The 22591-nt window shown below is 56.2% G+C and overlaps 8 protein-coding genes across 8 annotated transcripts; 4 read left to right on the plus strand and 4 right to left on the minus strand.

Moving 5' to 3' along the window:
* Positions 1-612: 612 nt before the first annotated feature.
* TRAVEDRAFT_132830 (uncharacterized protein) lies at positions 613-2279 on the plus strand (the record flags this gene model as incomplete). Its single annotated transcript, XM_008044735.1, has 9 exons — positions 613-923; positions 984-1077; positions 1132-1265; positions 1317-1433; positions 1499-1597; positions 1652-1740; positions 1807-1931; positions 1998-2122; positions 2183-2279. 9 exons carry the CDS (start codon positions 613-615, stop codon positions 2277-2279), a joined length of 1191 nt encoding a protein of 396 aa, XP_008042926.1.
* A 468-nt stretch (positions 2280-2747) lies between these two features.
* Positions 2748-3905, plus strand: TRAVEDRAFT_51650 (NAD-P-binding protein; the record flags this gene model as incomplete). Its single annotated transcript, XM_008044516.1, has 4 exons — positions 2748-2843; positions 2902-3183; positions 3239-3571; positions 3630-3905. The coding sequence occupies 4 exons, from the start codon at positions 2748-2750 to the stop codon at positions 3903-3905; spliced, it is 987 nt and encodes a 328-aa protein (XP_008042707.1).
* A 917-nt stretch (positions 3906-4822) lies between these two features.
* TRAVEDRAFT_39656 (AmMst-1) lies at positions 4823-6670 on the plus strand (the record flags this gene model as incomplete). Its single annotated transcript, XM_008044469.1, has 6 exons — positions 4823-5027; positions 5086-5471; positions 5538-5802; positions 5866-6226; positions 6288-6530; positions 6655-6670. The coding sequence occupies 6 exons, from the start codon at positions 4823-4825 to the stop codon at positions 6668-6670; spliced, it is 1476 nt and encodes a 491-aa protein (XP_008042660.1).
* A 215-nt stretch (positions 6671-6885) lies between these two features.
* TRAVEDRAFT_39657 (uncharacterized protein) lies at positions 6886-9779 on the minus strand (the record flags this gene model as incomplete). Its single annotated transcript, XM_008044470.1, has 11 exons — positions 6886-7136; positions 7194-7564; positions 7628-7819; positions 7878-8270; positions 8323-8611; positions 8671-8739; positions 8798-8917; positions 8972-9294; positions 9351-9473; positions 9526-9607; positions 9653-9779. The coding sequence occupies 11 exons, from the start codon at positions 9777-9779 to the stop codon at positions 6886-6888; spliced, it is 2340 nt and encodes a 779-aa protein (XP_008042661.1).
* Positions 9780-10185: 406 nt separating this feature from the next.
* On the minus strand, positions 10186-16669 carry TRAVEDRAFT_132229 (uncharacterized protein; the record flags this gene model as incomplete). Its single annotated transcript, XM_008044736.1, has 8 exons — positions 10186-10225; positions 10278-10369; positions 10420-10562; positions 10614-10767; positions 10824-12453; positions 12504-15967; positions 16019-16314; positions 16366-16669. 8 exons carry the CDS (start codon positions 16667-16669, stop codon positions 10186-10188), a joined length of 6123 nt encoding a protein of 2040 aa, XP_008042927.1.
* A 35-nt stretch (positions 16670-16704) lies between these two features.
* TRAVEDRAFT_132427 (uncharacterized protein) lies at positions 16705-18717 on the minus strand (the record flags this gene model as incomplete). The annotated part of the gene is made up of 7 exons (XM_008044737.1): positions 16705-17001; positions 17057-17466; positions 17519-17801; positions 17858-18239; positions 18293-18492; positions 18545-18625; positions 18676-18717. 7 exons carry the CDS (start codon positions 18715-18717, stop codon positions 16705-16707), a joined length of 1695 nt encoding a protein of 564 aa, XP_008042928.1.
* A 1131-nt stretch (positions 18718-19848) lies between these two features.
* Positions 19849-20461, minus strand: TRAVEDRAFT_51654 (uncharacterized protein; the record flags this gene model as incomplete). Its single annotated transcript, XM_008044517.1, has 2 exons — positions 19849-20108; positions 20161-20461. The coding sequence occupies 2 exons, from the start codon at positions 20459-20461 to the stop codon at positions 19849-19851; spliced, it is 561 nt and encodes a 186-aa protein (XP_008042708.1).
* A 454-nt stretch (positions 20462-20915) lies between these two features.
* On the plus strand, positions 20916-22195 carry TRAVEDRAFT_23178 (uncharacterized protein; the record flags this gene model as incomplete). The annotated part of the gene is made up of 4 exons (XM_008044344.1): positions 20916-21099; positions 21157-21410; positions 21459-21527; positions 21755-22195. The coding sequence occupies 4 exons, from the start codon at positions 20916-20918 to the stop codon at positions 22193-22195; spliced, it is 948 nt and encodes a 315-aa protein (XP_008042535.1).
* Positions 22196-22591: the final 396 nt, after the last annotated feature.

Consider the following 22591-nt stretch of genomic DNA (forward strand, 5'->3'; position numbering starts at 1 on the left):
AACTTAATGAAGACTGAAGTCATTGCGACCTGATGTAGCGATTCTGATAATATTTAGGGTGCGATTCGGGGATACTTGGCTGCTTTTGCTCACATATTCTACTTGTTTCTGTTTTCCAGAATTTAGGTCACTTTTGGTAACATGTGTGGCCAGTACTTACAAAGCTGGCAGAACAGCGGCTACGGTGGCGAGCCGAGTGAGCGCCTATTCATCGGCATTTGCCGAGGCGTTCAGTAGCGCACGAATTCCTTCTTCGTTCCTCTCTCCGTACCACGACGTCGGCACACCTCTTGCCATTCTATATCACGGATTCTCTCTCAATACTCCCAATAAAGTGGCCTGAGAAGGCAGCATTGTATGTTGCAGCTCAGATGCGTCTCGGCGGATGCGGGCCGCATAGGGCCAGGTAGCTCATTACGTCACCGTTCTTGAAGACTAATTAATAGAAAGCCGTACCTTGAAGCACATGCAGTCTAAAAATATCCCATCCGCCTCCACTGACAGTTAGCTCCTCAGAATATATATTTAACATCGCCATGGGGCGAACTACCAACACAACTCTTTCCCCGACCACCACCACCACCACCATCACAACCCCCTCATCGCAACATCATGTCGCACATCCCCGCACACGTCGCCGACACCAAGCCCGTAGAGACCGCTCATCCTGATAACCTCCCGGCTGCATCTCAAGATCCAGGAATTGCGGCCTCCGCGCTCGAGAAGTTGGTCGAGCACTCGGAGGACCATGGTGACGTCAAGCACGGTATCCATGCGCCAATGCACATGTTGCATAACATCCCACTGGTTAATAAACTCGTTCCGGGAATCGAGCAGCTCGCGAGCCAGTACCATGTCGGGAACTTTGTGATCGTCCGTTCAACAGGCGAGCGCATATTTGAAAGCATGCCTATCTACCCGAGGTGAGTCCTGAACAAGCTGTGTCGATTGCATATGCTGATCCCGGAGGAACCATGATGTAGACTGGGGATGCACCTGCTATTTTACGGCGGCACACAAGTCAAACTCCTCCACAACAAATCTGTTGAGACCGTCCTCAAGGATCTCTCCATTCGCGTGCGTATGATTTACTTGTCTGACTGCTAGTATTCACTGATTGCGTTCTATCAGCAAGGCAAGATATACGACTCCCCAGAGTCGGTCAAGTCTATCCCGTCCTTTATAGAGACGTATGGCATCAGCGTAGACGAATTGGAGCAACCAGACATCACCAAATATGCCTGCTTTAACGACTTCTTTTACCGGTACGTGTTGCCTGCGTTCGCGTCACCCATTCACATTCTTACATCGTGCAGGAAGTTGAGGTCGGACGTCCGCCCCGTCCAGAATGCGGCCGATATTTCCGGGTTCTGCAGCGCGGCAGATTGTCGACTGACGGTGTACCCCAGTGTCGATCTTGCGAAACAGTTTTGGTACGTCTTTACTCCATGCCGCATCAATGGATGAATGTTCATTTATGCTATCCTTGGTCCGTTAGGATTAAGGGTAGCAACTTCACCATCCCCAACCTACTCGGAGTCGCAGCAGACTCGGAACAAGCCCGTACATTCGAGGACGCGAGCGTCGCCGTCTTCAGGTAGGGCGACCAGTGCCCGCTTAAGTATATCCTACTGCACTCACACGCACATAGGCTAGCTCCCATGGATTATCACCGCTTCCACAGTCCGATCGACGGTATAATCGGGGATGTTACGGAGATTGCGGGCGAGTACTACACCGGTGAGTGCACGTCTCTAGGCTCTGTAGGATATCCGCCGCGGTACGCTGACATGCATCGCATCGCAGTCAACCCACAAGCGGTGAATGAGCCTGGGTTCGATGTGTTCACCGCCAATAAGCGCGCAGTGCTGTATATGACGCACACGCACACGCATACGCCTGTCGCGTTCGTAGCCATTGGCGCCATGCTCGTATGTCCCATTCGCGTCTAAGGTACACCGTATCACAGGGAAGATCTCGCTAATGCTTCCGCGCAGGTCGGCAGCATCAAGTGGACCGGGGGCGCGCAGAAGGGCGCGAACGTCAATCGCGGCGATGAGCTTGGCTACTTCGCGTACGGCGGGAGCACCGTCGTCGCGCTCTTCCCGAAGGGGCTCATGCGGTGCGTATTCATTCACCTCATCGCTCGGTGGCGTAGTACTCACACATTGATGTGGTGCAGGTTCGACGACGATCTGATTAAGAACGCGGCCGTACCAATCGAGACTCTCGTCAAAGTCGGCGAGTCGCTCGGGACGACCGTGCTTCCGGCCGCTTGACAGTTTTCTGAAAACAATTGTCAGAGCAGGAATCGGTGACGGACCTAGCACAGTACTTTTATGACGAAGGCTGATGAGATTGTATCCTGTATGTGGTTGTACTAAACACTTTATAACAGTTCTTGATTTTACTTTCGACCTTCGAGCCGGCGCTGCCACAAGCGCTAGAATGAGCGTCTCATTCTTTGACCACGACCACGACCATAGCAGTATGCTTCTGCCTCACAGGCTTGCTAAAACGCGCCAAGGATTGGGAGATCGTTGCTCACGATCACACGGGATATTCGAAGGCCATGCATGGGTATGATAATACTATATTCACTGAATAGCAGAGCATGTTCTCACGCAGTGGACTGTCAGGCTTGTGTAAAACGAAGTTTCGGGTCTCACTCGCAGCATATATAAGCTCGGACAGCCACCTGGGCTAGAGTATATCTCTTCGGGAAAACACCCACGGCTTTGCGACGTATGGCAGGCAGCAGCAAGCCTCTCGTGCTCGTCCTCGGCGCAACCGGGTTTACTGGGCAGAGCGTCGTCGATGGGCTGCTGAAATCCGGCGAGTTTGTGAGCATCCGTCTTGCATTCTCATGAAGCTCTAGATCGCTCAACCTCTTCGGCGCAGCGCGTCGCTGCCCTCATTCGTCCGGCATCGGTCTCGAAACCGCAAACAGAGACCCTCCGCGCATCTGGCGTCGAGATCCGGCTGGGAGACATCACGGACGCCCCCGCAACGCTCCGAGAGACACTCGCGGGCGTAGATATCCTGATAAGCGCGGTGAGCGCGTGGATCATCGACGACCAGAAGGAGATCTTCCGCGCCGCGAAGGACGTCGGCGTGAAGCGCGTCGTGCCTTGCGACTGGGCGACGCCGGGCGCGAAGGGGCTGCGTGAGCTCCACGACAAGGTGCGTCAACTCATATCTAATGAAACCAAGGGAGTCCTGACATGCCCTTTCGCAGAAACTCGCGATCCGCGAGTTCGTCCAAGACCTAGGGGTACCATACACGTTCCTCGACGTCGGCTGGTGGATGCAGATCTCGCTCCCGCTCCCCGCGCGCAGCGCCACGCACATGAAGGCGAAGACGTACCAGGTGTTCGGGGACGGCGCGAACCGGCTGCTCGTGACGGACCTGCGGCACATCGGCGCGCACGTTGCGCGCGTCGTCGCGGACCCGCGCACGCTCGGGCACGCGGTCATGATCTGGGAGGACGAGCCGACGCAGCTGGAGACGCATGAGATCGGGGAGCGGTACTCGGGGGAGGGCGAGAGTATCAAGGCGCAGAGGCAATACGTGCGTATGCGTTTATTTGGGTGCGAAGGACCAGGGCTGACTTGTGCTTGTGGTTCAGGTGAAAGCCGACGAGGTCCTTCAATGGGTTGCTGAGGGCAAAGCGGAGCTCGCGCGTGGGGTGGACACTCCCGATGTTCTGCTGAAGGTGCACTGGAACATGTACATGTACAGCATGCACATCCTGGGCGAGAACACGCTAGAGAACGCCAAGCGGCTGGGATACCTCGATGTCCGGGAGCTCTACCCCGACGTTCCGCGGTACACCCTCGAGGACTTTGCGAAGGAGTTCTACACATGGGAAAATCCGGGGAAGGTCTTTGATAGGCATGGGTGAGAACTTGGAGTGTGTATGGGTAGGGCTGGGATAGTCAGCAATCGTAAGTGACCATGTCTTCGAGCAGCGGAACGAAATTTGATCATATATCTGCATTCATAGGATTACTGCCGTGTTCACGTACGCTACTAGGAACCCAAATCCGGGGGCATCACTCGAGCTGGCGCTTCAACAGGCGCTTACAGGGTTCTCGTTCTTCTCCCGCAACCACTATCATGCTGGTCGCCGTTGTTCGAGTCTGCTGACTTAATATTCATGTCACTATGATTTGCAAGGAGCAAGCTTTTAGCTGTTCGACTGACCTCCTGGGAAGGGTATTGAGAGTGAAATTACGTGGCCTCATTGCTAAATTCTCGGTAAGACGGCAGAGAAACTATCTTCTCGAGCGACGTAACTGAAGACTTCTCCTAGGTCCGAAATGCCTCTTCAACCCTTCAAAATATACTACATTTCATGGCGCTACAACAGTATAGGCCATCAACGCGGAGTCAGCCCCTGGCACAGTCGTCCTGATATCTCCCCCGAGAGCCTAGGCTACGGAGCTCAAACTTTGCTTCGTCTTCTCACGTCTAGTAGAGCCCTATCACGCGCTTTCCTACTGAATCGTCCGGCGGCCCTTTCAACTACTTGGAGAAGCTATTTTCTGAGTTCTGCAGCTACGTCGGCGTCTTGGCTCAGAAGCTCCATCCCATGACCACCTTGATTCGTCTGGCGTCTCGACCCCCTGGGGCATTTGGTGTGCTTCCCTCTCCACAGTCAGTATTTAAAGCTCATACCACTACCGCTGGTGCCTATGCGGTCCTCGGACGTCTGTATCTCACACCCCTTACCTCGTAACCAACCCGTCTTCCCTCTCAATGGCGAGCAGCCCCAGCATATACAGCGACGGCGCGGTCGGAGGATCCTCTAAACGCGGTATGTCTGGGATAATTATGACCGCCTTCGCCGCCTTTGGCGGTATGCTGTTCGGATACGACACTGGCACCATCGCCGGCGTTATACAGATGGGCGACTGGATCAGGACGTTCGGCGAACCCGACAGCAGCTCACCCACGGGCTACTCGGTCTCCACCTCTAGGGAGTCTCTCGTGGTCTCTATCCTCTCGGCGGGAACCTTTCTCGGTGCGCCCGGTTCATTTCGTCTACTATCAATGCTGACAGGGCGAATGTCACTCTGCAGGTGCTCTGAGCGGCGCCCCTTCCGCCGACATCCTCGGGCGTCGCATCGGGATCATGCTCGCCTGCGTCGTGTTCTGCCTCGGAGTGTCCCTCCAGACTGGCGCGTCCACCCTCGCCACGTTCATCGTCGGCCGCTTCTTCGCCGGTCTTGGCGTGGGCCTCGTCTCCACGCTTATACCGATGTACCAGTCCGAGTGCTCGCCCAAGTGGATTCGCGGTGCGATCGTGTCCTGCTACCAGTTCGCGATCACGGTCGGCCTGCTGCTCGCGGCGGTCATCAACAATGCGACGAAGGACCGCCCGAACCACTCTGCGTGGCAGATCTCGATCTCGATACAGCTCGTCTGGGCGTTCATCCTGTTTGTCGGCATGCTGTGGTTACCAGAGGTATGCCCTTTCGTTGGCTGAACCGGTAACCGCTTTTATTCTCGCTCACAATACACCATTTTGCAGTCACCACGCTGGTTGATCAAAAAGGACCGTCATGAGGCTGCCTTGAAGTCCATGTCCCGCCTCAGATCCCTACCTCCTGATCATCCAGAAGTGCAAGGCGAAATTGCGGACATCGTAGCTGCGCTCGAAAGCGAGCGTGGGATGGGCCAGAGTTCGTATATCGACTGCTTCCGTTCCACGCCCAACAAGATCGCTCTCCGCACCTTCACCGGGATCGCGTTGCAGGCGTGGCAGCAACTCACAGGCGTGAACTTTATATCCTATTGTATGTCCTTTCTTTTATTTTCTTCTCCACTATCCAGCTTCGCCGCTTACTCCCAAACCACAGACGGCATCACGTTCTTCACCAGCGCAGGCATCAAAAACCCATTCCTCATCAACGTCGCGACCAACATCGTCAACACGGGCATGACGCTCCCCGGCATGTGGGGCGTCGAGCGCTACGGGCGGCGCTCGCTCCTGCTCTGGGGCGCCACGCTCATGTGCGTGTGCGAGTTCCTTGTCGCGATCCTCGGCGTCACCATCTCCATCGAGAACATCGCCGGCCAGCGCGCGCTCATCGGCATCGTGTGCATATACGTCGGCACGTTCGCCGCGACGTGGGGACCCGTCGCGTGGGTGGTCACGGGCGAGATCTTCCCGCTCAACGTCCGCGCGAAGGGCATCTCCCTCTCGGCGGCGTCCAATTGGTGCGTGTCGTTTTTTCTCATATTGACGACATGACTACGCATAGCTTACGTCCACAACTAGGCTGTGGAACTGGGCGCTCGCATTCGCGACACCGTATCTCGTCAACTCAGGCGCGGGCAACGCAGGGCTAGGCGTGAAAGTGTTCTTCATCTGGGGCTCGACGTGCGCGGGCTGCATCGTGTTCACGTACTTCTGCATCCCGGAGACGAAAGGCCTCTCGCTCGAGCAGATCGACCTCCTGTACCAGAACTCGACGCCGGTGACGAGCACACGTTACCGCCGGCAGCTCATCGCTGAAGACGGGTTGAACCACGCCACCGCGCGAGAAGCTGTGCCCATAGAGGAGGACAAGGGTGGGGCGTCGTGGGAGATGCAGGAAGCTAAGAGACTTAGTGTATAGCCTGAGAACTTTGCATGCATGGTCAAGAATTGATCTGCACTAATCATGCGAGCGGAATTATCGTCGACGTTGTAGCCCCGACGTGCACATTGCTGAGAGAAAGCAAACATATATTAAAACAGAAGACGTGGTCCGTGTACAGACGTGCGATATACAACTATAGTGCGAGACAGATCCATGTGGGACGGAGGAGACGCGGGGCACGATGCGAGCCGGAGTTATAAGTACAGAGATTGCGATCTTCGCGAAACGTTCTTCTCAGAGCCAGACCTCCGTGAGCTGCTTCCGCGCAGTGTCCAAACGCTCGCGCTTCTTTATCAGCTCCTCGCGACGCTCGGCGACTTGGCGTGGCTCCTGGATATACTCCCTGCAGCGCGCGTGGCCATCCGGGCTCCCAATGCCCAGACCACGACGCAGCGCCCTCTCGAGAGCCTGGTGGCGATCGAGCCCGAGGACCAGCTCGTAGTCGACGGCCATAGGGATGTTGTCGCTGAACCGTTTATAGGCCACTGTGTGGGAAAAGGATCAGAACGGTGTAAGATAGCCAATAAACACACGGTGCATACCTTGGAAGTATGCGCGGACACCCGCCATAATCTCGATCGCAGGGTCATACGGGTCTGCAGGGAGAAGCTTCGCCAGGTCAGTGGGCACCGTTCCCGGAAGACCGATGTCCGTGAGCCCATTCAGGACTTTGTTCATATATTTGTACATGTCCGACTGAGGCTCTCCGTAGGTCTCCAGCTTCTTGGCGAAGGTCGCCTGGGGTTGGTCGGCTTTCGGACGACATGCTTTATAGTGCCCGTGAAACTTGTTGCGATAGTCCGAGTAGTAATACTCGCTGAGCGTGCGCGGGCGGTTCTCGACCGCGAGGAACCACTGGATACGGTCGATTGTGGAGTCAGAGGAGGATGTGATGAAGTCCGCAACGATGGAGCTACGGGGGAGCCATTGAGAACTGCATACGCATTGCAGAAATAGCGATATGATTGCAGCTTACTGAACGCGGCTCTGCAGTAACGGATACTGCGAAAAATGCGACGAGATGAAGGCCCTGACGTGTCTGATCAGGATCCGCTGGACTTCGCGGAAAAGCGCCTCCGCAGGTTTCTGCCACTGCGCGATGAACGCGGCAATGTACTGTTGCGTCACGACGAACGGGTAGTGATGAGGCAGCTCTCGCGTGATAGCCCTAGACGTTTTGCCACGGGTAAGGGGACATTGAAGTAGGTCCATGATTACGCACTTACTGGCGCGCCCGATTCATGACGTCGTCGATGTAGATCGCTTTCGTGTCGTCTTGCGGCCGGTACACGTTCTCCTCTTCGTTCTTCAGGAACTCGGGTACGACATAGCTGTACGCGTCCGGGTTACGAGCAGCCGCCTGCCGCTCATACGGGCGGAAGTCCGGCTCGGTTGCCCGGACGGCCTGCCGGAATGCGTCGCAGGCAGGGCGGATCGATTGTAGTAGCCCTTCTGGATCCGGGGTACCTTCGAGGAAGTGCGCTAAGCCCTTTGAGAATGTCGAAAGAAGGTGAAGGACTTCAGACAGAGCGTCGGTTGATGGGGGTTTCGGGAGCTTGTTGAGGTTTTCGTCGGTCGCAGAGAGGAGGTCCTGCAGTTCCTCCTGAATGCTCGGCAATCTGAGAATACACGTCACCCGAATATTCAGCCACAACATAAAACTTTGCGCACCGCTGTGAAATCTTCTCCGAGAGTACGTCGCTCAGCCTCTCGACGAGTTTGGCAGTGCCCAGACGATTCTGGTGCTCGAGATCCAAACGGCTCCAAGGAGACACCGTTCCGAAGAACTCGCGCTCCTGCTGACGTGCACCCTCCCAGGTGATGCCAGCAGCAAGCGCACGAGAATCCGGTTGCTTGACAGAAAACCAGCCGTGGGTCAGCGGCTCCTCCTGGTTACGAATGTACCTCAGCCAGCTATCCTCCTCTCCTGCAGGGATTCGGTCAGGCTTCGTGAGAACACCTGTATGGAGGTTTGTGAATACAGTAACAAAGCGCGTAAGTGTGTACCATATAGGTTACCTATCGTCCGGAACCCGTCAGGGTCGAAGAACCTAGCTAGCTGGTGAGCACCCTGGTTTTGGAAATCCGCTACGAGTGAACGCTGTTGTCAACATTGACCGTCGATTATATCGGAGGAGTGACATACTTTCACACGCCACGGTCAGCAGAATGATGCAGCTGGATTTTTCGATGTATGCGGACACGAGGTTCTTCACGAGTTCAATGTCGCTGGCACTTCCGGCCGATCCGACACTGGCGATCAAACCTTCCAGTTCTTGTCAATATCGCACCTTCTAGCAGGGAATCAACGCGAGCTTACCAGGGAGGTCACAGAACGACAAGTCCTCCACATCGGGTCCACTGATCTGAAGGCACACGGAATTGATTGAGAACGAAATTTCGCGACCGTAAGACTCGGTGTCTTCATCCAGGAAGACGCTGTAGTCCGTGCTAGGATTCAAGATAGCACGCTGTGCACGTCTGATACGATCCTCGACCTCGGTTTTGTCATGGATCGGATCCCCGAATTCAACGTTGACTGGTTGGCCGAGCGGCCTGCCGTCTTTATCTGTAATGATTCGGAGAGCGACAACGCACTTCCAAGGCTCCTTCGAGTAAGAGAGACGACACTCGGTCGGAGATCTATCAAAAAGTTGAGTCAGTAACCGCCATGTACCACAGCGATGTCCTGTGCGAACCTAGTGCAGGTCCCGCTGGCGCGGGGAAGAGTTATGCCGGAAATCGACTCGATGAGCGAGGACTTGCCAGCACTCTGGGAGCCCGTAACGGCGATCACAGGAAGGTCGATGTCAACCTGTACGCTACGGAAAGTGTCAACCATGGACCATATGTTGAATACCGTTGCAATCATACCCCGTCAAATGCAGCGCATTGATGACGTCAAGCATTCGCCGTCGAGCAGATGCATGTTGGGGGTCGGAGAGCCCAACACCTTCTGTTTCGTCCCGGGCTGTGACCTGAGTTGCAGGCCCAGCCCTACCGGCAGGTTCACCCTCTGGGGGAAACCCGCCGTCAGCCTGGGAGACAAAGCTCTCGGTAGGTGAGGAGACCGTGCTGAACGAAAAGTTAGAGTCGGGAGACGCTGTAGCGGTAATCATGAGAGACATGGATGGGGATGTGTGTGGAGGGATGAGGCCGGCGTTGTTAGGTAAACGCAATTTATATAGCAAGACGCATCGATGCTGCAGGGCTCACCTCGTATAAACTACCTCTACCGCAGCGACGAAACCCTCGCACGTACACCGCCTTGTCGGTCTCCTGAACGGATGTGGACGTGAACGAGTAGCTTACCGCAGCGTCTGGGTTCCGGCTTCGTCGACGACGATCGAGACTGGACGTGCGGGACAACCGTCATACGGCCCACGAGAGCATGACTATATCTCGCGACGGCAGTTGCCTGAAACGCGAAAATCGTTGCCGTGTTTACCTACCATGATAATGGGATGTGTTGCAGGGAAACTAGACTGCTCAAATAAGATGATAAACGAACTAAATGAAACAGATACATATGGATCAGTCTGCCCTTCTTCGCTTCGTCTTTCCCTTGCCCTGTCTAAGATAGACACATGAGAGACACGCTGTCACCGAAAGGAATATCCACTCACAGATACAGCTCGTTCTTCCGCTTCCGACTTTCCTTCTTGGAGGTGTTCCGGTGGAACTTCCTGTTTGCCGCAGCAGCAGGGTCCGTCGTGTGCTAAGACACAGCGTGAGTTTACAGATAAGCCAAGAACGGCGAGTTCCTACCTGGATGACACGAGCGGTCCTCCGGTCGCGCCTCACAGTCAGGACCTTCTGTCGGATGCTGTTGTACACATTGGCGAATGTCGTCGTGCCAACCTTGCTCTGTACAAGGTCTTGCAACTCGATGGCCAACGTCTTGAGCTCATCTACGATGAAGGTTAGCATGAAATTGCAGCGCAAGAGTGCACGCAGCTTACCCATCTGGGGATCCCGGACAGTATCGTCGTCTACGATACGATAGACTGGCGATAGTATGTGCATCAGGAAACGCTCGACATCCGTAGCCTGCATGTAGGACACCATGGCGGCGAACCACTTCAGTACTGCGGCGGGTTGGCACGACCAGTTGGGCTGCATTTCAAACGTTAATGGCCTGATACGAGTCAAGCGACGGCGTGTTAGCTTACTGCTCCAAAGGACGTGTTTCGACGGTTGATGAGCGCAGAGCGCGTCTGATAAGACAGCTTCGAGAATAACCACGGGAGCGGGTGACCGTCCGAGGCCGCAGTTTCTCCATCTTCGTCGCCTATGTGTTCATCGTCTGAAGGCTCCTCGACGGACTCGTGGTCGTCCTCCTCTACCGCAGCATCGAGTGTGGGAAGAGGTGGAAGTGCGATAGCGGCGAAGCTCTTCCCGATATAGAACAGATTTTTCACTACTTGCAGGCTCAGGGCCTCGTCGAGGTTGTCGCTCTTCAGCTGCAAAGACAACTTCGCCGCGATCTCCTTCATGCCGATCCGAGAGAAGGGCGAGGTCTCAGATAGGTCTTCGCGCGGAGCGTTCGTGGTCACGGCAGAGTAGAGAACCCCAAGTAGACGGCATGCAGCTGTCCGGACCCAGGCGTGAGGAAAGAGCAGGAGCGTCACCACGGACGGCCAATCGAATTTGTCCTCCTGTGTCGCGAGATCCGGCCTGTCGCGTAGTAGCTTGGAGAATACGAGAGCGGTGTGATAGGGCGTCTGCCACTGTGACGCCAACGCATCGACATTGGGCTCGTCGTCGCCCTCCTCGTCGACGACAGTTGCTGACTCGAAAGAGAGCGCGCAGCGGCGCAGAATGCCGTTCATATCCTCCAGGATCGATGGCATATAGGCATTGACGTCCGTCTTGAGGAAATCGACGATGAGCCCGTAGAGCTGCGCGGAGACCCGGGTGAGTTGGGGCTGCGAGTGTTGAACCGCCCAAGAATGGATGTGCGACATGATGACGTTGCGTTGTGTCGTCTCTAGACGTGCAAGGAGGCTCTTGATCAGCTCTGCGGCCATCTCCCGGCACTTCGTCGACTCGTCGTTGGCGATGACCATCACGAGCCCGACGAAGAGAAGATCGCCGTAGTCCTGCACCAGGCTCATCTCGAACTTCGCGATGATGGCGCTGAGGAGCTCCATCACCGACTTGCGACCACTCTCGTAGACGTACGACAAGTTCTTGACGAGGAATGTCATCTGGTTCTTGAGCCGGCCCTTGCCCTGAGGATAGTCGAGCAAGAACTGAAGGAGAACGCTACGGCAGAGCTCCTGCACATTCGACGACTGGCTCGTTACCATGATCTCCGCGACCTTGTCCATGATGTCGTAGATCTCAGGGACCACGAACCGCCGAGCCACGATAGCGCGCAGCATGGTGAAGACCGCCGCCTGACGTTCGGGCACCTCCAAATCGGGCGCGAGGAGTTCCAAGAGGTAGACCAGGTCCTTCTCCTTCACCTGCGCGCCCGGATGATCGCGGAGGATAGTGGCGAGCGATTTGAACGCGGTCTGTACGGTGTCTGGCTCGGTAGAGCCGGCCTGTTTGACTATGTCGATGATTTGACGGATGAACACAGGGAGCGACTTGTCGATCGACTTCAGTGGACACTTGACGATGGCGGCGGCGGCTTTCATCCCTGGGACGATGACTTCCATGTGTGACGAGTAGAGAGTGTTGCCGATGACAGGAACCATGGGCTCAAGGCGAGAAATCACCTTGGGTTCCTTGAAGTCGAAGCGGCCCCGCCGGTATGCAGTATTGAACAAGTCCAGACCGAAGACGACAAATCTGATGAGGTGTAAGTTGTGAAGCCCCAAACTACGATAAGTACAACATACCTGAACGAGTTGTTGACATAATGGTCGGCATCCGACGGAAGGCGACGCTTAACCTGAACAAGCGCGTCGGTCCCCCGCCTCCTGCCCTTGCCGCGAGGCCGAGCCTTTGGTACCTCTTGCAAGAATCGAGCGTTCTGGCTGATGAGGGTATGGCAGAGAACGAGCAGCTCAGTCGGTATGAGGTGAGCGCTCGAGTTCAGTCCGCCAGCGACCCGACGCAATAGCTCCTCGACCTGCTGCATGACCTTCAGCGTCTCGGTTTCTTGCAAGATGTTGCGTATCGGGAGAAGGAGGCTGCTGATCTTTGGCGGGGTGATGAACTTCGCGAGGATGGCGAAGGAGTCCATCCCTTTCGAGGATGAGGACCGAACCTCTCGTGTGGTCGTCTTGAAGCCCTCTGCCTGGACATCTCTGCCCGACTCGCCAAAGATAACCTCCGCAGAAACAGATGCGACGTCATTGACGCAGTCGTCAAGAGTGTGGAAGGTGGAAGCACGTTCACCGGACGTGACGTGGACGAGGACGGAGTGGATAGAGTAGGCAAGGACGTGAAGATGAGGGCCGCGAAGCAGAGCAGCCCGCATTTCGCGGAACATGAGTGGGAGGTAATCGGGTCCAAGGCTGATGGCTATACGGCACAAGGTTTCTTTCGTAAGATCCCTGGTCTCTTGGGACTTGCTCCTCAAGACCTGGCTGAGGACGGTGAGAAGCTTCGATATCTGCGCGTCACGTTGACCCAGAGGAAGGTGCTTCGCGATTTGAATGATACCTGTGGATACGGGGATCCGCAGACTGTCATCCGTCTCGTCGCGCTTCTCCAGATACGAGATGAGACTTGGAAGCAGGCGACGGTCGACCGCATCTTGGATGCGAGCAACCTTTGCGGCGTCCGTCGCAACCTGTGTTGCCAAACGGGAATCGGCTTCGACGTCCACTTCGATTTCGACTGCCATCTCCGTCGTCGCCTCGGCCTCGGCTCTGTCGTGTTCCTCATCCGCGATCGCCATGTCAGTAACTTCATCGTCCTTGACGGCTTCTTCCATCGGGAAATGGAAGCTATCCAGGATCGCCACGATAGCACGGACGAACACCTTCTCAGACGCGTCTTTCTGCTTCGCGAGTTTCAAATAGCGTTGAACTAGAGCGTAGTACGCGCCCCAGTTCAGGTTCTTCGCCATCTGGCCGGTAGCGTTGATGGCCTCGTTCACTAGGTGGTGATCGAGGGAGTCCGTAGAGACGATGTAATTAGCGACGAGGGGGATGAAGACTTCGGCGAGCGTCGTGCTCCGAAGATGTCCTTGGTCAGCGTACTCAGCGAGTCGGCGGATGGCGCGGGTGCGGCGATGGATCTGGACGTGGTGAATGTTGTTGAAGAAGTTCGCCTCCTCGTCTCCGCCCGCGAGCAAGACGCGCATCTCCTGCAAGGAGGCGATATTCGTACACCTCGCGACCGCATGCGCGAGGACGCTGAGCAACTCCGCGCGAACGAGCTCCGTCTTGGAATGTAGACCGTTCTTCATGCCCGGGTAGAGCACCTTCAGGAATGTCTCTTCGTACTCGCCTTGCTTGTCCGCAACGGAATCGATGAAGTGCTTCATCGCAGTCGCCGCGCTGCTCCGGATAGTCAGCTCGAGGGGATCTTGAATGAAGCTCAGCATGTTGTAGATGATAGGCAACCAGTCCCTGCAGGTGAACGTCTTGTAGAGGCTCTCGTTGAGTTGCGTGAACGCTTCGAGGCGACGGTCGAAGTCGGGCTCGTCCAAGCGTCTGATAGAGTACGCGTTGAGCGACTCCATGAGATCAGCCAGCGATGAGACAGAAGATTGGGCATCGGCGAGGCTGCGGAACGCCTTCACCAGCGCCAGTCGAGCCTGTCTGGAGCGCAAAGTTTGGAAGAGTTGCGACAGAAGACCGTATGTCTTCATGAAAATCGGACTCTCGGTGTTCGAGAGCTCCTCGATGAGGGGAAACAAGCTACACAAGATCGTCGTCATGTCGACCTTGACCTTTTCCGGAACCACCTTGTGAGGCTTCCGTAGCAGGGGGGAGAACAGTTCCAAGAGCATTTGCGCCTGCGTCCCGTCCGAGAGATAGGGCGCGAGCTCCGAGAGGATGGAGATCTGGCGGCGACCAAGCACATCCGTGACCGCAGTGGTGCTACCCTTCGAGCGCGCAACCAAGGTAGACAGGTTCGTGAGGAGCTGCGAGACATAGGGTTTGAAGACGGCCTCGAGAATGGCGGTATCAGAGAGGGAGAGGGCCTGGAGCTGCTCGACGATATCGAAGACTTTGGAGATGACCGCAGGCTTAACGTTCGTGGCCACCAAGCAGTCGTACACCTTCGGAAGTACGCGGTCGTCGTATCGCACGAGGTATACCGCATATTCGCTGCGTTGTGTCCATGCGTGGAACAGGTCGAGGAGAGCGGAAGGCGACTGTGTGTTCTCTAGATCCAACGAAGACAGCCGAGGGGATATACACGCGCGGAAGGCTTCCGGCATATATCGAGAGAAGTCATATGTCACCGGGCAGCGGAAGAAATCTGCGACGCGCTTCAAGCCGAGCTGACGAACGCTCCGGAGAGTCCTCGACGGGCCGCTCGCCTCCTCTGTCTGCTCTTCGTCCTCGGGCTCGACGTCGTCTGCGATGACCTCCTCCACATGGCTGTCCGTCTGCATTTCGAGCGACGCCTGGGCATTGCCGACGAGATCGAGGAGCGTTTCCAACAGTAAGGGCCAACGTGCCACGATACGAGACCCGAGATGCTTGAGTAGGTCCCCGAGGAGAGTCAAGAACCCGGCCTGCTGCTTCTCAGAAACGTCCTCCGGCAGCGGCGAGATGGCGTAACTGCCGACCCGCGTCGGTCGCTCCTTCCTGATCGGCTGTAGCATGAGGTCCACGAGCAGGTAGAGCTCCTCGTCGGTGCAGCCCGCCAGCGTCGAAAGAATTGCTGCTCGGCGATCAGCGCCACGAGTGCGCCCCTTCTTCTCGAGCATCATGCCGTAGAGTAGGCGGATGATGACGTCCACGAGCTCTTCGCGTTCGTCCGCCGTGAACTGCGAGAAGTTGAGCTGCGTCAGCTCGTCCCGCCACTTGGTCTCGTCCAAGAGCATCCGGAGAGACTCCTCGTGCGAGACGAGCGCGGGCGGCTTGTACGTGAGGGTGCATGAAAGGGCGAGGCGTTGTAATGTGCGGTCTGGGTGCGAGAGGAGGGACACATAGAGCGTACGCATCGTGTCTGTTGAGCGCAGTGCGTTCGGGTTGGTGAACTTCACGAAGAGCTTGAGCCAGGCAGTGAGCTTGTACCGTTGTATTCTCGAGGACGCATCGGGGCCAGCAAGAGTGAGGAAGTAAGGGATGAGGTCGCGGTTGTGCCTCTCTGCGAGCGACGAGCACTCTTCGAGTACGTTGAGCAGCTGCGTCTCGTACGTAGTTGCATCGAAGCGATCTCCAGTGATTTGACTCTGCACGAAGAGTCAACGTACAGATCACAACCGGTTACTGTAGAAACAAACCTGGATGATAGCATGCTCTGCCGATGTGTGATCCAACCATCGTGCCAAAACCGTGCGCATGTTGTGTGCGCTCGGATCCCGCCATGTCCGCTCGTCCTCCCAGACGTCGTCGCCTGCCTCCTCAGAACCCTCTTGTACCCACGCAGGAGCTAAAGCGGCGTCCTTCGTTGCCGCAGACGCAGCCTGTAGTTCCCGGAAAAGGAGGTCCCAGACAAGATCGCCGAATCGGCCAGCTAGCATAGACAGCGCACTGGCGGCAGCGGACCAGAGCGGTCTGAGATTTACCGTGAGTTGCGCTATTTTCAGGTGAGTAACTGTCGAGCTAGTATTGATAGAGTTGAGCTTACCGATCAGCCAGAGCACGCAGATCTCGGCACCCAGCTCGTCCCCGTCCTTGACTACAATAGGCAGACGATTGATGCGAAGGACACGCTCACGAGCTCCCTGAACGTCTATGGAGACTTCCTCTGCCTGTAGAGCCCTCGATAGAACTTCAGCCGCCCCTTCAGCAGCCTGAACGAGAGGGGACGTCAGTAGGCGGAGCGTCTGAAGGCGTAGCGATCGTGAGTGGGACAGAAGCGACGTTTTGAGCCCGGAGTAAAGACCTCCAAAGACTAAGTCCGAGGATTTGGGATGACTAAAAAGGACCATCAGCTGTTGTTGCTCATGTAAAATCACGCATATACTCACCTCGAGCGTACAAGCGGAGCCAAACCTTCAAGCGCCCTACTCGACCACCCCCACTTTTGCACAATCTTGCTCGTCCAAGCGGTGATCTCCACTGCATCCGCCCACTCTGTAACGGGTCGTTCGGAAAGAACTTGTGTACAAGCACCGATTACCCACGCTGAGTTCGCGTACGTGCTCTCGTACTCAGCCCGTGGATCCTGGCTGTTGAGCGTCTGGTCGACTATATGCACCAGGAATTTTGAGGCCGAGGGAAGCAAGCTGGACAACTCGAGGACGTGCTCCAGCATTCGCACCTGCCGGGATTGAATAAGGATGCGGCGAATAGAGTGAATCATTATTGGTACATACATTCCGGTTCGTGTGCTCCCACGACGCAAATGTCGCCTCGACCCATGCCTGGAACCGCTGTTTCCATACGATGTCCATGTCGTTCAGCCGCCTCTGCTTGTGAAGAGCAGCGAGGAGCTCAAGCGTCTCCGCAGGATGCGTCTCCAGCAGCTTGTGCGTGTCGCCGGAGACGTGTGAGGCAGCGAGCATCTTCCATCCACCCCAGGAGAGATCAGAGAGTGCGCCGGTGAGCTCCATGCCGAGAACGGGGCGCTCCCAGGACCGCTCGAGGACCTTACGTCCGTGTGCCATCCATAACGCCATCTCACCCGCTGTCAACGCACTGATCGCGAACCTGACTAGTGAGGCATGCATTGAGTCCGTCATCGGCAGAGAAAGATATTCCGCTAGCAGAGCTGAGAGTTGCTTATCTACAACGTTCGCATTCAGTATATTTGGTGGGCGTAAAGGCGAAATACTCACGAGTCATCCGCGAGCCTTGTCGGACAGAGCAGACTACGCTGACGACATTCACAACCCGGGAGATCTGTTCCTCGTCGTCGCCCTTGACGATATCCAGATACTGAGCAACTATAGCGTCGGAGATGGGAGAGAACTGCTCTGGACCCTTGCAATGATGGATGAGCGCAGTCAGGACACGTCGTACGAGGGTGAATGAGGTTTCCGGAGCGTCACTAGTCAAGTGAAATCGGATGAGGGGAGCGATGAGACTAGCCGTCGCTGTGTGCAAGGTTTGAGAGACCGACTACAGCATGCATTAATGGCTGACCGTGTAACCATATGCGTATATGCACGACGTACCTTGCAAGCGGTCACGAAAATCCATGCGCATGCATCGCCCAGTCCATCCCCGGAGCTTGCGGCCAGGATGCGGACGCAGTCCTCTCTCAGAGAGACCTTCAGCCGACGAAGAGTAGCACCCCAGACTTCCGCAGTTGCACGTTGTACCTCAGGATGGCACTTCGGCAAGACCTCGTGGAATGCAGCCCAAGCTTGTTCCAAAAGCTGAGAATCCACCGAAGGTACAAGGACGTATTTGAAGAGGGCCGAAAAGGTCGCTAAGAGAGCCGTCAAAGCCTCAGCCGAGAGCGAGCGCGGTAGTAGCTTGAGGAGCCGCCTAAGAACACGAGGATATTCGGGGGCGAGCGTTGCCCGTAGGTCATGCGCAAGCTTTTGGAACAGGCTACGCACCCGGTTCGTACGTGAATGTAGTAGAAATGGAGAAAGAGTACGCACTCGAGTATCGCCTTCAACCCTTCATCGTTACTTTTCTCCAACGCTCCCAGCCATAGCTCTACGATCTCTCTCCAATTGTGCAGCAACAGAGGCATCGACGCCGAGAGAGGGTCGGCATGTCGGGCGAATTCGAGGAACGCCGGCGCAAGGTTGAGTTCTTGCCAGTGCAAGAGAGCTTCGTGGAAGTGAGAATCATTGTCCTGAAGACTAAGTAAGCATCATAAGTTGATCCCAATTGACATGGAAACCTACCGCGAGGTCGTGGTCGAATTTTGTTTGCGTGAGTGCGGAGGGGAGATGGACCTCCTTTAAAGAAGCCTTGTACGATTGGTGCTGCAAGGCCGAGTTAGAGTGTACGAATTAATGTGAGCTGAGTAGTATACCTTAAAGCGCTTCGCAGGACGCTCGTCAGGATGCGAATCCATTTCGAGAGGCAGCCGTAGAGACTGTCGAGGAAGAGGATGTCGAGGAGGCCGAGCAGCACCGGGCGTCTCCAAAATTCTTGGACGATTGCGCGCTAAATTGAGCCTCTCAGCGCCTATGTATCTCCCGATTTGGATTTCTACCAAACGCCTATCGAAACAAGATTGGAACTTTAGCGCCGTGATCAACGAAGTCCTGGAGAGTCCTGGGCCACTGTTCGCGCCTCTGCTATAATCTTGCTTTTATTTTTATTTTTGCTGTTTCAACGCACCTAGGTCAAAGTCCTCTCCCTCCATCCCACACTCGAGTAAATGCGCTGCAGAAGACGCCTAAGCCGATGCGATCTCTAGCGGCCTGCCCTGCACGTTGATGGAACTAGAGCTGCACCATCACCAGGCCTTCCCTTACACTGCCGTTAGGCGCGTAACACAGTACTACCACCCATCTGCCCGTCGGTCTCACACCTCACAATCCACATCGGCACCGATGAACGAGATCCCACATATGTTGGCAGTCTAGTGGATGCCTGTCGCGCGGCCGGCGTATGCTTCACACTGGCTAGAAAGGTTGAATTTTTCTTGAGTTTATTCGTACCTCTCCAAGCGAGGGTCAAACTACTCGAAATATGCCAGTGTATCCGTTTTTACTATGTGGGCTGCATCACACCGTTCGCACGCATAGAAAGCTGAACAGAGCACGATAGCATAGCATCAACCGTAAAGGTGATATGAACCGCGTACGTATTGGTAACAAACACGACGCAAGGAGTGCTTCCAGGCAGAGAGAGACCAGCCGATGGAATCCGGGGTAGAGAAGAATTAGCGCAACTGCGCGTCGCGGATGGGATAGAATAAATACGACCTGCCGGTCCCAGTACGAGCGTCGACGCACTGCGCGGGAGGACATGCCAAAGGAATGGAATGGGAGGAGAGAGGGTAGTCTGGTACAGTAAAGCCGGCATCCGGCATCCGCGATGAGAAGGGTTAACTCGAAGGATAAATACGCATACAGAGCATGGGTGACCGCAAGAGCGGGGGACATGGAACGGACGTGTCGGTCATAGACCGGTGCACATGAAGGGGGATAGCGTGTGGAGGTTGGCAGAGGCCGAGTGGCAAACCTCGATGGAAGGACTAGTGGCCAGTGCTGTCGCTGAACAGGCTCCCGTCGTGGTAATATGCTGGAGGCGGGTTACCCTCCACATCGGGCTCGACGTACCCGCGGGTAGTGAGCTCTCCGGGCCTCAACTTCTTCTCCTTGGTGTTTGTCCGGGAGTACATCGTGAGATCCCGCGTAAGGTCGAGTGACTGGCTAGGGGTGGGTTCAGCTGTAAACTCCCACCCGCCATCTGAGCGCCGGTACGCGACGCGCATGTTCTGCCCTGGTTGATGAACTGCAACGCCGTGAGTCCTGGACGGCACGTCACACGAGCATCCTACACGCACCAAATTTAGGGACCTCCAGCTCTGGCGCGTCCACCCCAAATGGCGTGACGCGAGCAGCGAGGTGGTTCGGGTCGACTGACACCATGTACGTCCGTCTGTGCGCGGAGATCTCGTCCGCCTTCTCCGCATCCCGCTTCGCCTTGTGCCGCCGCCGTACGAAGTACACCGCGAGCCCGCCAACGACCAATATCGCAACCACTGCAAGAGAGATGCCTAGCGCGAGGGCGGTCGCGCTCTTGGACTGCGCGGGTGAGACCGTGGAGGAAGCTGAGGCGGTGGCGCTCGTCGCCGTCGTTGACATGGCGCGGAGAGATTGAAGATCGCCAGGCTGCAGTATCTGGCGGTATGCGGTGTTCCCGACGTGTTCTCGTACACGCATGAGTACAGAAACACTCACCACACGAAAAACGAAGAGAAAGACCGAAAACGAGCGTGGGCGCGAATGAAGGCTGGCGAGGGTGCGCGGGGCCGCCCAGGCTGTTGGTCTTATAGTGCCGCTGGACGCCGCTTGATGCGCTGTTCTTCACGACGTCTGACGTTTGCAAAAGCCCCAGCTCATCAAAACCACCAGATGGTCAACGTCGAGATCCCAGGGAGTGTGCAGATCACCAGACGGTGATGGGCGGAGGCGAGCAGGTCGTACGCCGCGCGGGACTCGAAGCGCTCTCCTCGCGTACTGTAGCCGCCAGCGCTACGCAACTCGACGATCACTCTCGCATCCACGACCACGACCGCGACATCGTCAGCTCGCAGGGATGGCACCGAAGGCGACCACGAAACCCATCGCGAAGCCCGGGCAAAAGGCTGCCGCCTCGCGCCAGAAGTCCGCACCCAAGCAGCCCCTTCCTGTCGCGGACCGGCTGAAGCGACTCTTCACCTCACTCTGTGCCCAGATCGACGGCGGACACTTTGCAAACGCCATCAAGACATGCGACAAGAGTGCGTAATCCATAACTGTGGCTATATGCGGGATGAATTGACATCTCGGGCTCACAGTCCTCCGCCTCGATGCCCGCGACCCCGACGCGCTGCAAACGAAGCTCTTCCTCCTACTCCAGACCGACCAGTATCTTGCTGCATTCGCCTTGATAGGAGGCGAGGCAGGTGTAGCGGGCGATCAGCATGCCTTTGAGAAGGCATACTCTCTGTACAGGCTTCACCGAGAGGATGAGGCCACGAGCGTACTCGACGGTCTCAAGGAGACGGAGCAGGAAGATGACAGAGGACTGGAGCATCTGGAGGCTCAACTGGTGCGATCACGAATGTTTGAAAACGCCCAGGCCGCTAACAAATTGTAGGCGTATCGTCAAGGATCATATCAGAAAGCAGTGGAGCTTTACAATCATTTGCTGGATACCGCTGAACCTGTGAGTCCAAATCTCACATCTCGTATAACATCTCGGCCGCACCCACAAACGGCAGTGCGCAACGTGTTAGGAACGGAGGCACGCGCTAGGCATGCGAGATACCTGAAACCTGTGACTGCTGGGGGGCCTACGCACGGAGATCATGAGCTCCCAGGGCAAATGGGCTTCCCAGCATCTGTAGACAGTCCTTGGTCGTGGTACACGCACTGACATCACTCCACGCGCAGGACTCGGAGGAGCAGTCCGACGTCCTCACCAACCTCGAGGCCGCGCAGAAACACCTTGATTTCATCAACGCCGGCTTCCTACAAGCTCTAGATGCGCTTCCATCGGCGGTGTCAACCACTCTGCAGACCGCTCCGCCGCCCCAACCTCAGCCAGCTTCAGCGCTTGCGACAGTGGTGGCCGCTTCCGCTCCGGCGGAAGATGTCACTAAGCGCACGAAGAAGGTGCGCATGAAGCGTGTGCCGAAGGGCGTCGTCCCAGGCGTCACTCCCCCTCCCGATCCAGAGCGGTGGCTCAAGAAGAGTGAGTGGTCGACGTTCACCAATAGACGGCGGAGAGGCGGGGGCGGTGGGGCAACGCAAGGTTTCGTGGAGACACCTGGCTCTGCGGCGGCGCAAAGTGGCAAAGGCGCTGGAGGAGCAAAGGGTAAAAGGAAGAAGTAGATTAGGCAAGCTGGTTCATCTGCCTGGGTCTTCTCTCTGCCCCTCATCGCGTGTCTGACGCGTTGTTGCTACAGGTTATGCAAGGTCGCCTTGTGTATACGTCGTGCTCGGGCTCTCTTTGTACACCAATGAAATCATGATCGAGACGTTTCGGAGCTTTCCGCGAGAGCTTTCCGTGTCTTCGAATTCTCGATGTGTAACTGATAGCATCTCCGCTCACTCTAGATTCCGTTGCACAAAGCCACAAAATTCTCGTCAATTATCTGAGACCCACTCAATCCTTACCATCGACACCAGATGTCTTGGCAGCGTGCAAGAACCATCACGTGTGTTGTCCGTCCCCGTTGCTCGTGGTGGACGCGAGGTCGCCAGGCCTGCGATTACTCTTCACGGCTC

This window comes from Trametes versicolor (assembly GCF_000271585.1).
Source record: "Trametes versicolor FP-101664 SS1 unplaced genomic scaffold TRAVEscaffold_11, whole genome shotgun sequence".
NCBI classification, from domain to species: domain Eukaryota; kingdom Fungi; phylum Basidiomycota; class Agaricomycetes; order Polyporales; family Polyporaceae; genus Trametes; species Trametes versicolor.